Below are 16729 nucleotides of genomic sequence, written 5' to 3' on the forward strand. Positions count from 1 at the left end.
AGTGAAGCATAGAGCTTATTTCCTCCAAATTTTCTACTTTACCTACTGCACCTCAGTTCCATCAGTAAGATTCAAAGGAATACCAAAGCCTTTAAAGAAACAAAACCTCTTAAGACAAGTTTGGAAACCCAACATGAGCCATTGCAGGCTGAACCAGCCTTGCCCTCCTCTCCTTCTCCCTCCCCACGAAGAGGAAACATTTGCAGGAAGAACTGGAAAAATGGAAATACCAGCCATCTGGTGACATACTAGAAGAAGGAGGCAGCCTGTCAGCTGCACATCTGTGAGGAAAGACTTGAAGAGAGTTTGACTCCCTGTTGCTTTTAATCTTTCTAAAGAAAGAAAAAATTATTTGCGATCATGCTTTGGAACTTGGCTTTGGTAAAGCCAATGACCTACTAGAGACTTCCAGAAGAAAGAGGATTTGACTATTATATTTTTCCATTTGTGTTTGGTCTTCTCTGGACTAACACCCTTGGATTCACGGAGCAAGGCAGAGTGGTGGCTACTCAGGGATTACTTCTGATATGGCAGTTATTGGTCACCATCTTCCATTTCCCATTTCCTTATAATGCTCAGTGTATATTATAATGCTTGCTTTTTTCTGTACTCTAATTCGTCCTTCTGCGAAGGGTCTGTGCATGTTATTGTCCTCTTCCTTTAAATACTCTAAGTATTTCCTCCTGGTACTCTACATAATACTGGTAGTTGCCAACACTTTGTCTGCATTAGCTTTCTGTAGCTACTGCAGATACATAGATAAAGTAAGTACAGGATGAGTTAGATAATTCAGTAATATAAACTGGAAACTAGGACTTTTTCTCAAAGCTGTGAACTGCTTCTTTATACATAGCTGAGACAGCTCAACATTTGTGCTAAAGTGACTTTAACAGCACATGGCATAATTAATCAGAAGTCGATGTTAACATAATCTTTTTGTAGAATTCAAAACTGTTACAAATCACAGTTCTGATTTGCTGCCACATTAATCAGTTTTTATATTAAAATAAAATGGAGTTACATCGCTATATTAGACTTTTCTTTATCATATAACACTGATCAAAAATGATAACCTTCTAGAGAATACAGGCAAACCCCAGAGGCTTGTATTTTAAGATTCTGTACTACTTCTAGTTAATCACTTAAATCAGAATTAAAGCTAAGGAAAACAATAAAAGCAAGCACTGTATTTACAAAAAGGCCACCCCCAGGTTTTTGCCTTGTATACTAAAGTGCTGCCTGCTGGTGAATAACAAGGCATCTCTTTTCGAGTATGCAACAGCTAGAAATTACAGTCTTCTCCACTGGGTGGCAACCTAGGATGCAGCAACAGAAAGAACAGCTTCTCCAGAGAGCGACCCAAAAAAAAAAAAAATCCTCCACAGTTAGTTTTTACCTAAAGTTTTTGCTTCTGTTGGCAATAATATGAACATGAGGGAGAATAAACTCGGAATAATTATGGTCTATTTGGATTGGATGTTGTTTAAAAAAGTATTAGCATAGCCCTAAAGAAATCCCATTTTTTTGTTTATCTGTTTGTCTTCAATCTTTCTTAATAGGATCGTGAAATGCAAACTATAGTTGACATTTGAAATGTTTGAAACTAATGCTGATTTCAGATAAATGTTTTCGTGCATGCATCATGACAAAAGTTCTGCTATTTTTTAGAAGGAATAATTTTATTAATTTTATATTAATAACACATAAGATCTGAAAAGGAAAAAAAAAATTTGCATCTGATTTGTTTAAAATGCAAACTGCACTTTCCTTGTTAACATTCCCTAGAACAAGAAGTCTCTTCTCCCGAGTACTTGTAAATAGACACATTTTGTTTTCTTAATTTGTTTTGAGGCTACCACAAAAAAAAAGCATAATAAAACGACGAATTCCACTTTGTCATTATTGCATTATAATTAATGTGACTCCAATGAAGTGAAAATAAAGAATTGAAGTGCAAAAAGGGAAGGCTTGAAGTAGGAGAGAAAAGAGGCAAGAGAAAAGAGAATATGGAAAGTAAAAAGTTGTGAAAAATATTGGATGGGAAAGATGTGCAAAAATAAGGTAAACTGAAAAGAAGTTAGGAAAAATGAGAGGAAAGTGTCAGATTAGAGGAGAGGGAAAAAAAAGTCACACTGGTACTTTTTTCCAGAGAAATAATAGAAAATATAGGAAATGATAGGAAATATACAATTTTGAGCTCTTCATACTGAATGAAGTTAAAAAGAAAATCTAATCTCTTCATTGTATTACACTGGGGAAGCCCATAAGATTTCAAAACATTCCTGCTATAATCTCTGGCTCTCACTTCCTAGTTCTAAGTGATTGTTGATAAGCAGGACATTGCGGGATCCCTAGTACACAGGCCTTGAAGGGGACATACTAGCGTGAGTGATCATTAGATTATACCTGTTTTCTGTTCTTTCGTGTGTCCGTTAAGATCTTTTTTTCTTTCTGCGAGAAAAAAATGGTTCAGAAACACCAAGTGCAAGAAGTGAAATTAATTCACAGAGAAATGTCTCCACTCAGTAAGTGCCAATCCAATATCAGCAACCACTCGCAAAGGTTAGCCAGCAGGGACTTGGAAAAAGCATGCAATACTACACATTCTCCTTTCTCTTCCTCAGGTACTATCTACCTCTTTCTGTGAATTTACAAAAGGCAGAATTATATCCTGACTATCAAGAGTCTTTGATGAATTCCTTCATGGATTTGTCCAGCCATTCTTTGAACCTAGGTATACTTTTGGCCTCCACAACATCTTGGGACAGTGAGTCTGTGATTTAATTATACACTGTGTGAATAAGTACTTTTGTTTTTCTTAGTTGGCTGGCCAGAGATCTTCTGTTGTTGGTAACTGTGAATGATTATTGCCAAATCACTTTCTCCTGTTTATGAGCTGGAAGTCTTTTTTGGTGTTAGATCTCCAGATGTTCCAGGAAAGTGACATCTTGTTTAAACAGAAAACCATAGTCAGAGCAACCCTTATTGTCTCTATTTTCCTGGTGTATCATTTTAGGGGGATGAAAAAAGTGTCCCAGGACAATAGAAATGGCAGTTTTAACTTGATATAACATAATACTTTATAATGTGGATTTGTCATGAGTTATCTTCATTTTGATTATTTTGGTGCTGGATTTTTTTTTGAGACAAAAGTTTTCAGTAGAAATTTTAGCTATTCCCTAAAATTTCTGACATTATCACAGTATTATAATTCATTTTAACGCGAGACAAATATTAAGGTAGGAAAAATGCATTTTAATGTTATTAAATGTGATGTTTTATAGAACAGCAGTTATATTTAGGTAACAATGTGGGTAATAAAAATATCACACCTTACAGGAATTCTAGATTACTTTCCAAGTACTTCTCTATTCTCTTCAATTACCAACTGACCTCAAGACTTCTAAAGCAATTTTCCATAGCTAGGATCTGTTCCTTTGACAGTATCGATCCTCAGGCTTGACTTCCCCAAATGGTAGCTGGTCTTAGGGTGAATTCTCCACTTAAGTCCCACTGTCTCAGTGGATTTCAGTTGATTCATTTCACTTATCCCCAAGGTCTCCTGCAATCTCCCAATAACTGATGCAATTAGGGCACTCATTTGTCTCTTAACCCCCATATTCTACACTGGGAATTCATTCTGATCTATCTTCACAGGTGGCCTAAAAAGGCATTCTGGGAAAAGCTCCTCCTTGTGGGGTATATTTAGTTATGTTCAACACCTACGTGACAGAAAACAACCTGACTGCAGTATGTATCTGTACCTGTTTGTTAAAAGTAGACAGGTGAAGGTGAAGTTGCATTACTTGCAGATGCACACAAGTTTAAACACATAAGCTCAGGACTATTTTATATGCACATATAAATAAGAAAAATGAATGTGGTACATTATTACACTGCCTGTTTTTCAGAGGATGAGATTTCCTAGGACATGAATTGTTCTGTCCCTAGAGAAAGAGTTTATTCTCTCCCTACAAAATGATAATCCTGCTTATGTACAACAATGTTAAATGCTAACTATTCTACTTTCAAGGTACCTTTCCTGTTCATGCAAAAAGGAAAATGAGCAACATAAAGCCTAAAGAGTTTAAGATTTGCTAAATGCTTTCTGGAGGTGATGGAGGTATGACAGAAAACTGCTCATCTGAACAACAACTGTAGGCTCATTTTACATATGGCTTCCCTTTATGTACCCCACAACAATTTGCGTGCACAGCTGAGACAAGAAATTTTCTTGTCATGAGCGTCTGTTTGACTCATAGATATGTGCTGTATCTATCACTAAACTGTTTCAAGGGCAGTGTTAAAGCATCTGCCACGTAGGCTCTTTCTCTATAGCAGAGTTCAAAGTCAAGAGGAATGTGAAAGAAGTAAGTAGTGAAATGCAATTCAGTGAGCGTCAGCTAATGTTCAGAAAACTCTTTAAAACAGTCATGGCATATTTTTTGAATTGTCTTGTACTTGTATTGTAAGATTTGCACCCTGCAAGGACACCTGCACATCCTTGAGGGTAAGATTAAGATCATCTAAGGTAGGCATCTATTCAGTACTCCTCATGGCTTACTCCATAATCAGTGGATAGAAACAGCAAGTCTGCCTGCACTAACTAGGTTGTGTCACTCTCTATCCACTATACGGACGCGAGTAGTCCACACTAGATGCCTAAGTTCTGTATCGCTAAAGATAGGTCAGTTGAATCTCCTCCTCAGATGAAGTCTTCTCGTAGACTCACATACGGCATTATAAATACATGAATCCAAAAGAATCAACTGTGTTGACTGAAATATGAGCTGAAATTAATTTTTATTTAAAACCTGTCAGAGGTGTCCAAGCAAACAAACAAATTTTGGCTGTTCTAGCAGGATTTTGTTCTTTTCTTTTTTTTTTTTTTTTTTTTTTTTTGCAAATGAACTCCTTTACTAAGCATCTAAAAGTGCAGAGGCAGTGGCAGAGTATATCTCTTTCGAATAACTGATTCTCTACATACTAATTTTCTAGATACTAATTCCTGCAAGGCTTGAAATGAAATGATTATTGCCAAGATCTCTATAAATTACAATCTGTGCTGTCAAAAGGCTGAAGGAAAGTACAATGAGCTTTCATTGGTTTGGACCATAGTCAAATCTTTCTTGTGCTAGATATATAAGCAGTCAAAAGCCAATTGCTCTGATCTTGGAATTCCTGTTCAAGGAACTGAGGAAAATGAAGTGATAGGCTGAGAATGCAGGAGACCTTTGCTCATAAAATAACTATAATGGTTTATGCAGACTTTTTCTTTGAGCTGCCCCCTACAAACCATCTACCATTCAATACTGCAGCATGTTAACTGACCACATTTCCAATACTTTTCCCTGTAAAACGAAACATCCTTATATCAAAAGGTTTCTTTGTTAGGATGTTTCCATTATTGTTTATTTATTTTAAACAGCCTCTGTACAAGGATTTCAGTAGGCACTAATAATATAGATATTCTTCTCCCCTAACTATAATATAGTATATTGCTTTGATGTTTTTGCTGAACTGAAAGCAATAATCTTAAGTGTCTGCCGTGCTATCTTTGCAGCTTCCAGAAGTATTTCATTAAGAAAAAAATAGTTTTATTAGACAGTAACATAGGATGAGCTTATAATTTCCTCTGTTACTGTTATCCTTATGTGTGATTCAGAGAAGGTTTTAAAGACATCAGGATATGAAATTGAGGCATAGTCAAAGGAGGATGAGTAGGAACATACTTGTGATGACAAAATTTAAGGGAGACTTGTACACATTTGGGAAAAGGATGCAACATACCAATTTTTACAACACTTTATAAGACCAGGAGATTTAAAACCTAGAGTTTTAGACATAATAACCTCTCTTACAGTGAAAATAAACTTAGGAAAAAGATGGGAAATTAAAGGAAAACTTCATATTCTTCTCATAACCACCCTAACTCTCTCCAAATCCATTCCAAATTTTATCTAGTGTTTATAACCAAACAACTTTAAGAAACTATGTGGAACAAAGTTTAATACCTTATTCAAGAATACATTTTATCTTTGACCAAAGACACTCAGGAAGTGCTAGAGAGGTAGTTGGTCCTGCACAGTCCTTTATACCGTTTATCCCACATTTATCTTCACACCTCACCTTGACCAGAAGACCGCCACTAGCAAAAAATTGATCACTACTGATATATAATATTACTTTTAGCATATGGATCAACATGCTCAATTAGTTTTCTGGTTAAATGACTCAGACACTTACGCATAATGCTTTTGAATCAATCTCCCAGATTTAATACTTAGTGTTTTGGATATTTTGTTTTGTAATATCAGTGTAAAAACTCTGTTTTAGCTGTTTAAATACATCGGGATTTCTAGAGATAAGATAAATTCTACCACTACCTTTTGACATCTACATTGATGCCCTGCATAGCCAAAAGACAGCAACAAGTTCTCCTAGGAACGACTATCCAGATACTTTAGGACTGGGTGAATTGCATCCTACAAGGGCCCATTTATCTCCTTTACTAGAAAAGAGGCCAAGTTCAGATGTGCATTTCTTCACACAGAAACATGGAGGTAGGCGAGATGAAGAATACTCCAGGTTTCAGTACTATAAGCTCTTATTATGTTAATATTGACAAAGCACATGTTTAAAAATTAACGTGAGAGAGATTCAAGCCTCAGACTCCTTTGACAGATTTTATTACATAGCAGGATGCTACACATTGCAATCCTTTCTCCTGAAAGGTTAGTCCTAGGCTTTCCTCAAATACATGTAACATCTTCTAATAATTTGAAGGAAGGACTTGCTGGTACTCCTGCCTATTGCAAGCCATGCAACAGAGACGACTCTGAAATTCACCTCTGTTACTATGGAAATATAATGTGTTCTCAGTTTGAACTGTGTTTTATGCTTCCTACTTTCTTTCTCTGCCTTATGGCTACAAAACGCGTAGTATTTGGGGAGAATCTACATGTCCTCCTGTTGCATGAGTGTAACAGTTTAATTCTGCTACTTGGTTTGTTCTTCAGAAAAACTTTTTATATGGCATCTTAGGTACTAGTTGAACGTGAAAGGAACACCTTTCGGATTTGGAGATGACTATTCACACTAGCGCTTGAATGGGTCAATTACTAAGCCTGTAGCTTGGCATGTCTAAGTGTGTTCATTTATGTTTTCTTTACTGAGTCTTTTTCAGAAGTAGTTCTCACTGAAGCACTCTTAGCAGATATATACTTGTCTACACGGGTAAACTCAAAAAGTCAGTTGGAAAGTACTAAAGATGTAAATACATTAAGTGGGCTAGCAAAATATCATTAAATTTGTGTGAGGTTAAATTTTTTTTTTTAATTAAAATTTTCTGAACTACAGTGGCTTCAATTTAGTTTGTTCATTCCTTCAGCTAAGTGAAAATAAACTAACTTCACTAATTTCTAGATTTACAGTCTTCATTAGTTCAGCTTAATTTTCCTGAGTGCCCTCATGCGGACAAGTGCTAAAAGACTTAGACCCTGAGAATGTAATATTAGAACAGAAACAGTTAGAACAATGCCATCATTTTAAGGAATATAAGCCAACTTGTGCCTCCCATTATATAACTCTAAAGGAATGTAAGAAGAAGCTGAGCTGCCAAGAAAGATAAGAAACCCTTTACTTTTATTAAAAAGAACAGACAATGCTATATTTTGAAGTAGATGCTAGTAGATTCACAACTGTGAACAACAGATTAGTTTTACTTCATTAGAGATGAAATAATGATTGTTTTAACCACAAGAGCAGCAAGAAGAATTTGATATAATTGGAAAAACAACACCCGTTTCTAGAAAAATGAGTGAACTGTCATTCTTTGAATGCATTAATCAAATTATAACAATCAGCTATATTACAGAAACCACATTAACAAAAATCAGACTGCTATACTATACACATAATAATTAACAGAATATCCACCAGAATAGGACTGCATGAAAGCAGATTGTTCCTATATAAAGAACAACTTACCGCAAAGTTTCACAGTCAGAGCTGCAGGAAAATCAGTAGTTTTCACTTACGACTCCCAGGTTTTCACGTAAGACTCCCAACCCATCTCCAGGCCTCTAAAAACATACTTGAGCATAACAGAAGTATCTGAGCTTGTTGTGAAGATACAGAAACAAGACAACTCCCCAGCAGAATCTGAATTTCACTAGTTTAGACCCAGAAGCTCAGTGAAAATCTGACTGACAGTTCTGTCAAGAAGCAACTCCTCAGCGGACGTAACATGACAATACGAAGAGGGAAAGGAGCACTTGTAAACGCTGCAGTGCTGAACATCTGTTCAATTACCAGGACTCGGAAGTTTCCTATCAGGAGTGATATGCTTGCAATGCTTATACAAGACTGCAGCGAAAGAGGACCCCGAGAAGAACTTTTACAATCCAAAATATTGTTTAAGTAATTCATTGAGAGCCTATGTATTAAATTTCTGTGGCTAGAGGAGATAAATATTTTTCTTTTAGAAATGTGAAATGATTCAGAACCTCACCGTGTGTGAGGAGTCTCACTGTAAAATATTACAAAGCACATTATTTGACAGGCATCCTGTATATCAAAGCTGAATCCAATTAGGTCATATTTCTCTTATAAGAACTTCAGTGAGGCATGAATACACAAATCTTCTCTCTAGTACAATCTGCTATATTCATAGTTATTTATTTTATGTTATGTTTGTTTTTGAACTTTGCAGAAAATTCTCTTGCCTGAGTTTTCTTTGGTTTTCATGTGAAACCTTACTATTTAAAAAGCACACGATAGATTTTTTGCCTCCATTGTTTCATGCCGTAAACTATGGTAAAATGGACGTGAATTCCTTTGGTAAACCCTTAAGAGTCGTCAGATCATTAGTACTAAATTCTAATTATATAAAAATTATTTTTCTATAGTTGTGTAAAATAAAAGAATAAACGTTACACAAAGGACAAACACTGCAGAAAATGATACATATGCTCAAGCAACCAGAAGGAAAGTATTTATTTTGAGGTAATCAATTGCAATATATGTTTTGCTGCTTTTAGGTAATTACATAAATATTCTTCTGAAATGTCATGTGATTTATCCAAGTGTAAACTGAGAACTGAGGTTACAATTATAAAACCAAGAATGATTTAATTTTTATACTCCACGATAAAATAGAGAGCAAAATTAATAAAATTATAATTACTGTTAACAAGGGAATTATGTATATTTTTTTTTCCTTAGCACTACACTTAGGTTGGCTAAAACCAACTGACAAAGGAATCAGAAATTCAGTTTTTATATACTGCACATGCTTTTTATGCAATCTATCTGGTATTTTTCTTCCCTCTAATTTTTATCTTTCTCTGGAATCAGTACTTCAGATGATGTCCTCCAATATAGTTACCAAATTCATTAACCTAACAAAAAATAATGATATCTAGGATTTCTCAAAATAAAAATAAAAGATGAAAGAAAATTACTTCCAAAAAAGTTGGATCAATATCATTATTTTTTTATTATTGAAATAAAACAAAAGGCATTTTTACTTCTGCCATTATTCACTAACACAGAAAACTCTATCATAAGCCCCTCCCATTTTTCTGACAACCAGAGTAGGATCAATACCAATTTATTTGTGGTTAATTTTTTTTTTCAGATAACACTAATAATGGTGCCAATTGGACATTAAATGTATTCTGACATCAGCATTTTTCTAAACGAGAGTGCATAAATTGTAATGAAAAATCCTCCTGCATTCAGGAAGGACTTTTAGAGCAAACATTCCTGTAGTTCAGGTGCCCTGCTCTTCATTATGGTCCAGGTGCCATATGCAGGTGATGTCTTTTCCAAGCATCCCTAAAGAGGTAGCAGCAGTTCAAAATAAAAAAAATGTGAGATTTCGGGCACTTGGATTTTTTTACTGGAAGGTAACAAAGTCTGGAAAGTGGATTGTTTTCACACACCATTTTATTAAAAAGAATTCTTGAAAAGTGAATTGTGCTACAGGTAGAAACATTTAGTAACTTAAGTTTGATTTTCTTAGCAAAATATAAGCCTGCAAATACCTTTATCTAACATTTAAAGTCCTGATTAGCTTGCTGCAGAATGTTATGGGCGCTAAAATTTTATGAGTTCAAGGGAAGACTGAGCATTCACAGAATATAAATCCTTTGGGGACTACCGACTGTAAGGATTCCAATTCAGGCTCAGGAATTTCCTAATTTGCAAATTACTGGACATAGATTATTGTGAAGAAACGTGTTTATGATTGCTCTTCTCCAAATATCTGTTGTTGGTCCTTGCTGGCAATGGCGTATTTGGCAAAGAACTAACAGACAAAATGGGCTATTCTTACATTTTAAGCTGCTTAGGCAAATCTATTGCATAGGTGGAAAGTGGTGCCTTTGATGACAGTTTAAACTGTGCCTCATTATAAAGGGAGGATTTACTCAAACAGAAGAAAACTGAGAGGAATTCATTGTATCTCCTTATATTACCATTTATCTTCTTTTGTTGGCTAAGAACTGATTCAGGATTGTACTCTTGGTCCAAATTATTTAAGAATCAAAAGAGAAAAATTCCTTCCCTAGACTAAGAGCTGTACTAAAGCTAAAAATTTGATGATAGATGCTTATTATAATCACTTTCTAACAGCTTGCTCAGCAATTAAAATCAATCATGCTGTTTAATTCCTCTTAATTTGGATACTTTTGATATGTGTTTCATAAAAAACTCTTCCTTCCAAACTTGATTAGCTGTCTTTAATAATCCCCATTACTTTTAAATCCTTCAACACACAATTTTGCTATTTCCTTCTCTCACATCTATTTTTATTTCAGTGGAATCACTGGTCTTAAGATGTGGAGTACATGTTCTGCTCTCCTCTTTTAATCCATCTCTGTTCACATTCTAGTCACGTGCCTTGGACTACCAAATCTGTATAAATGTCAATTAAACCACTTTATGTTCATGCATGAGAACGTTTCATTCTGTTTGCACAATTCTTGTTATTTTAGCTTTGATGCTGAGACACTACTGAAATTCTGAGCTGTTGCATGCAATTCTTTTCCCAATGCTCTGATAGTGCATAGCCTATTAATTGCAATTCTTCTTTTTCCTATGAGCCTAATAAATCCTGTAACACTAAAGTCTGGGTTCTTCATTGTGGCATTCAATTATACCTTTCAAACTGAAGTGTGAATTTAATGCTCAGTCACTGGAGTCTGACAACTGGGCAAAACAATTGGAAGGGCTGAAGGTAGAAAGTATCTCCTCCTCTAAGAACATCCTCTCCCTTATTCTGCAGTGATGTGGACCTTGGGGAGAGCGATCTCGCGCCTGCAAGTCCTGCCTCCTACAAAGCTTGACTCACATGAATACAATAATTTGGGGATTCATGTCTTCGTGTTGATAAAATAAAATGTGAATCTACTCCATGCAACAGGCTAGATTCAAAACAATACTACTTTCAGAAGCAAGGATTGTATTGCCATGTCAGTATATTAAAAAAAAAAAAAAAGCAAAACAAAACTTCTAAGCCAGAAAGGAAACAGCTGAAGATGAAGCATACGAAATGTAAACTATTAAGTAAGACTTCACATCAAAAATATCCTCTTTTCTCTTTTTCTGACCTTTTCTCATCCAGGTCTGATAATCTTTCATGTGGTATTAAAGACAGCAAAGACTGTAAGATGTAAATGATATATCATATTCCTGCTGTTAAAATTTGAAACTACTTCCTTCAAGAAAAATGAACAGAAAAGGAAAAAGAAGAGTTTTTCTTTTTAAATGTATCTATCTTCTGTTTCTAGGGTGTATTGCTGCTTGCAGCTTGAAACAGAGACACTGCAAACAGCAGTCTCTTCAGGTCCTGGTATACCTGCACCAGTATCATGCAGCTTATGATATTGCTTTCAGCAGTCTCTCCCATGTCAGGCCCAAAATTACAGTAATGGCCAGTTAGGGCATACCATTTTTAAACAGAAGGCAAAAAGAGAGAGAGATGGTGAAGAATCTCAAACTGGATAAAATCCATTTATCTTCAACAAATTTGAGCAATATAGATTTTTCCCCTCTGAGTGGCCTGGAATACTACACAAATGAATTCACTAATATATTTATTTATTACTATACCACTATAGAGAGGGAAAAAAGAAAGGAAAAAGAGAGAGAGTAAGCACACAGGTTCAGTTCTTCAGGATTTGCACAGAAAAGTGCTGATGCCTGCTCAGGTCATTATGTATTTCTACAATGCCGCAGTATCCTGGGACCATGACAATACAGGCTGAGCAACACAGGATTTGGAAAACACTAGATTTGGAATCAGAGGGCTGGAGGAGATCTGAAGAGATCACTCAGTTCACCTCTATATCTTCAGGTAAGATCAGCTTTTGCTACATCATTTCTCACAGTAACTTACCTTACCTGTTCTTAAACATCTTCCAGCAGGAACCATTTAGGCCCCAAAACTATCTATTGTAGTGCTTTACTATCTTAACCACCAGAAAGCTCTCTCTAATATTTAATCAATCTTACTTGAATATTTACTATATATCTTAGCCATTATGGACACAGATAGGTGATGCTTTCCTTCCCCTTAGCAACAGCCTGTTTGCACTTCGGAAGACTATCATCCTTTGTTTCCATCACTCATTCTTCTTTAGATTAAGCAATTCCAGTTCCTTCAGTCCTTTTTTGTAAACTAGATTTCCTAGATTCTAGTTCGATATCATTATTCTTCTGGGAATACTCTAAGTTTGCCACATTTTTCTTGAAAATGCTCCAAAGTGGCAGTCTGAGTTCTGCCAAGATGACTTTGAACCATTTATCATGTTTTTTGCATATTTCTAGTCCCTTTTAATTTGGTTTGTCTGCACAATGCTTAGGATCACTCCCTCCAGTCCACATTCCCAAGGCTTGATATATTGATTACCCTTTCAAAATATCCCCAGACACAATCAACTCTGAGGCTACTCATCTGCCATTAAATCTCTTTTCTATTTGAAAAATTAGATTTAATCTGGTTCTAAACTTAGATTAAATCTAAACTACATCTAATCTAGTTTTTCAACTAAAAAGATCTCTCTTCTGGTTGGCTGAATCTTTGATCCATTTCCCATGTCTTTTTCTAGCACAATTCATGGGGCAGATCAGCTCTTCTTGCTCAAACATAATTTTCTCGTTATTAAATTTTCAGGCTCTGTAGATATGTTTCTATAGCTGAGTCTGACATTTCGTAACTTTAGAAAAATCTCCAGGCACCACACAACCAATATGTGCTTTCCTGGCCCACATTCCTGTGTCCTACATGCCTTACTTTCCTACGTGCCTAAGCACAAAAAGAAAATAGTGCCTATTTTTCCTTACCTTAAAAATTCTTAAGTAGTAAAAAAGTAACTGATTTTAGTGCAAGTGCAGGAAGGAACTTTTTCTCTTCAGTGATTTAAGATTACAAAAGAATAAATGTAAAAGAATAAAATCAAGCAAAGGACATTTTGACTGACTAAAAAGGCAAAATGAAGGGGAGGAAGAAAACAGATGTGAGTACACTCGCATAGCTACTGAAGTAAGAGAATATGCACTAAGACATATTTTATGTACAAATAGAGGCGTTAAGCTGTAGGAATTAACCATAGGTCTCAGCTGCAGGTGATAAACTAGAGCAATTCAAAGTATCCTGCTCTTCTATTTTTATTCAGCAAGCTTTGTACTTCTAGATATTATATTACCTGCATAGCACTGTCCGGTTTTTTTTCCAGAAAGTTAAGACTAAAACTTATAAACTTAATTAAAAAATAAAATAGTTTAATAAGGAAGTTCAGTCATTAAATTAAGATCAAAGATTAAGATATGGAGCTTTTGTCATCATTTATATCTTTAAATTGAGTCCAAAATAAATAAATTGCACTAATTAAATATTGTTAGTCAAATTAAATGATTTTTCAAAAACACCACAGTCTAGAATTTAGTAGCATGTTCCATTGCTGTATAAGAACTGGAGCTTCTAATCATATTTCTTCTTAAAACATACTATTATTGTAGCATAGTACTATGCTATTATAATAGTAATAGTGCTATAATATAATTGTGCAGTACTATAATAGCATAGTATAGTACTATAATATAATAATAACTAAAATACAACGGTATCATATAGTATAAAACAGTTTTCAGAAGATGTAACCTATTAATAGTAAGAAAGTAAGCAGTCAAAAGTAATGATACAAGAAATTCATTCTTAGGAAATCTGTAATAATCAGATATCTTTTTGCAAATTCTTACTGAAATATTGGCAGAAGAAACTTTTAACTCATCTGGAGAATGGCAGGAGAACAAAAGCTCGGAGGCAAGGTTGATATGAAATCTCGAATATGGATACCTAAAGACATATCATCTTGAGAACACTGTTGAAAACTTGGGACAAAGTTTCCCATTGACTCTATTAAATGAATCAGTCACTCATTGAGCCTCAGTGCTGCCAAAGCATTGGACTACCCAAGCAGATAGAAAAAAGCTGGCCTGCACGTATTTGCTGAACGAACGTTTATTGAAATTTCTTTAGAAATCATTAACCAATAAATTAACTCCTATATAGCATATGCAGGGGCACCTAAAGATGCAGGTTGTCACCCCACCTTCTACATAGTACCAGCTGTCTCTTGCTCACCTTACAGCCTTTGGCCGCCTTCTCCGATACTACCTAAGCTTGGTATTAACAGCATTATCTTTATTTTAAAAATTAATTAAAAAGAACCTCTTAATATTGCAGTCTCTCTCATCACAAGGACTTCCTGTTCAAACACTTGCTTTGGTGATGAGAACAATAAAGCAAGAAATACAGATTACCGCTCTCTGAAAGTCATTCTGACATCAGGAAATGCTAGTATTTTGTAAACTGTGAAATATATTGATCCCAGAGATACACATCCAGGAGCATGGCAGTTTATAATAATGACTCCTTTGCCATTGCTAATGAGTGATAGCTCCCAAGCCACTGCATACATAAAATACATTTGTATCACCTTTAAAGGAGTTTATCTTCGTGTCTTAACTTTTAGTCCTCCCCTGAGGAACCATATTTATTAAGAGATTAGTTCACTCTTCAGAGCTAGAGAAAGTTTTAAGCAGAAAGCTTGAGCATGTTATCAGTTTGTATGAAAAGGAGCATTTTATACATACCAAATTCAAACAAACACCCATCTACTCTTTTTCCAGCCGTATTTTGTAAATGTCAAACCTGCTTTTTTTCCTAACCAGTGCACAGTTAAGTTTATAAGTTTGAAGGTGGAATCTCTGAGAAACAGAGATATAGGGGAGGGTTTTTCTTAATTATTACTACTAATAGGTAAAGTCATTTTTAGAGAAAAAAGGAATACCAGAAAAAAGATAAAAAGGAGTGAAAAGGGTACCTTCTTACAACATCTTCTCCATTCCAGCACGGGAGTCCATCGGCAGCCGCTAACTCGTTGGCACACAGCTGATCAGGCAGGCCACCGTAAAAAGCTCTGTAGAGACGGAGGTGGCTGACAAATTCTCTGCACAGAGGAACATGGGAAATAAATGACAGTGTCAATCAATAACATTAAGCAGTACAGCTGCCGTGCTTTGTTGCAAGAAGATAAAGAACGTGCCGTTTCTAATATTCACTATCAGTTCCAATGACTTTATTCATCAATTTGCCAATTTTCCTTTTAGATAAGCTTGATCCTCTCAGATATATTTCAGGGGTTTACAAACCTGATACTATTCTTGGTCAGAGTCAAACAAAATAATTTACTCATGCTCTGGAAGAGGTGTTATTTTCCTCCACTTTGAAATTTATTACTTTGTTCTGATATAGCTTGCATTGCTACTCTTGTACAAATATATCACTATTTCCAAATAAAGTATAGCAATTAAGAAAAGAGGCTTTATATACCAGTAATTAGGTATACAAATAAGTTATCTGTTTTTCAAAAGTGCTATCAACTGGTTTCCTACAGAGCGTTACAAATACTACAAAGAGTATTTGCTAGTGTTATAGAGAAATTCAAGATTTAAGTAGGAGACGGGTTTAAGGTGTAGATGTTAAATATTTAACGGATATTTAAATTACCCTATGAAAAATGACATCAATTTTATTATGTACTGTGCTGGTAGGGTTTACTTTTATTTATATATTGCTATTTTAAATAATTCTCAAGGTGCCCAGAGCTAATGATAAGTTTTTATTTTTAAATCAAAAGAAATGAATGCCTTTTCAGCTAGTATGCTTGTAACTGGACTGTGATATTTATGTTTTATAAACTGTTTGCTAATGTATTGAAAATCCTGAGAGACCCATTCCTACTGCGAAAAATATAAATATTTATTTATTCTAATTTAAAACATCACACTATACTGAAGTTATCTATGACCCACAGGCACAAAGAAGAAAGACATTAGCAAATGGTGCACTCATTGCTCTGTAAACCAGAAAGCTTCCTTATGTAAACATTTTTTCTAGTGTCTGGAGCTGCAAAAAATATGCTACAAATGTCCTATACATTTCCTGATGCTTAGTTAACATTAGTCTAACGTGGCATAAGAAATTAAATTGTTAAGCAGTGTTGACTTGAAATTAGAATAGATAAAATATGAGTAACTACATACAGTCTGTTATTTAAAATCCTCATGTTCTTTCTTGGCATTCTAGAGTAAATATTTTTAAACAGAGTATAGCGATTTAGATTTACTATGCCTATTAAATATGATATGAATGCATTAC

At 35.0% G+C, this 16729-nt stretch overlaps 1 protein-coding gene across 14 annotated transcripts in view; it reads right to left on the minus strand.

Annotated features, from left to right (window-relative positions):
- Positions 1 to 16729, minus strand: part of GPC5 (glypican 5) — a 742566-nt gene that overhangs the window by 554740 nt on the left and 171097 nt on the right. For all 14 annotated transcript variants that reach the window (XR_011138140.1, XR_011138137.1, XM_068929087.1 and 11 more), the window contains exon 5: positions 15393 to 15518. Coding sequence is in view for 12 of the 14 variants with exons in the window: in XM_068929087.1 (XP_068785188.1) it covers positions 15393 to 15518 (126 nt within the window). In the remaining 2 variants the exon portion in view is untranslated. The remainder of the gene's footprint in view (positions 1 to 15392; positions 15519 to 16729) is intronic.

This window comes from Struthio camelus, chromosome 1 (assembly GCF_040807025.1).
Source record: "Struthio camelus isolate bStrCam1 chromosome 1, bStrCam1.hap1, whole genome shotgun sequence".
Classification (NCBI taxonomy): Eukaryota; Metazoa; Chordata; class Aves; order Struthioniformes; family Struthionidae; genus Struthio; species Struthio camelus.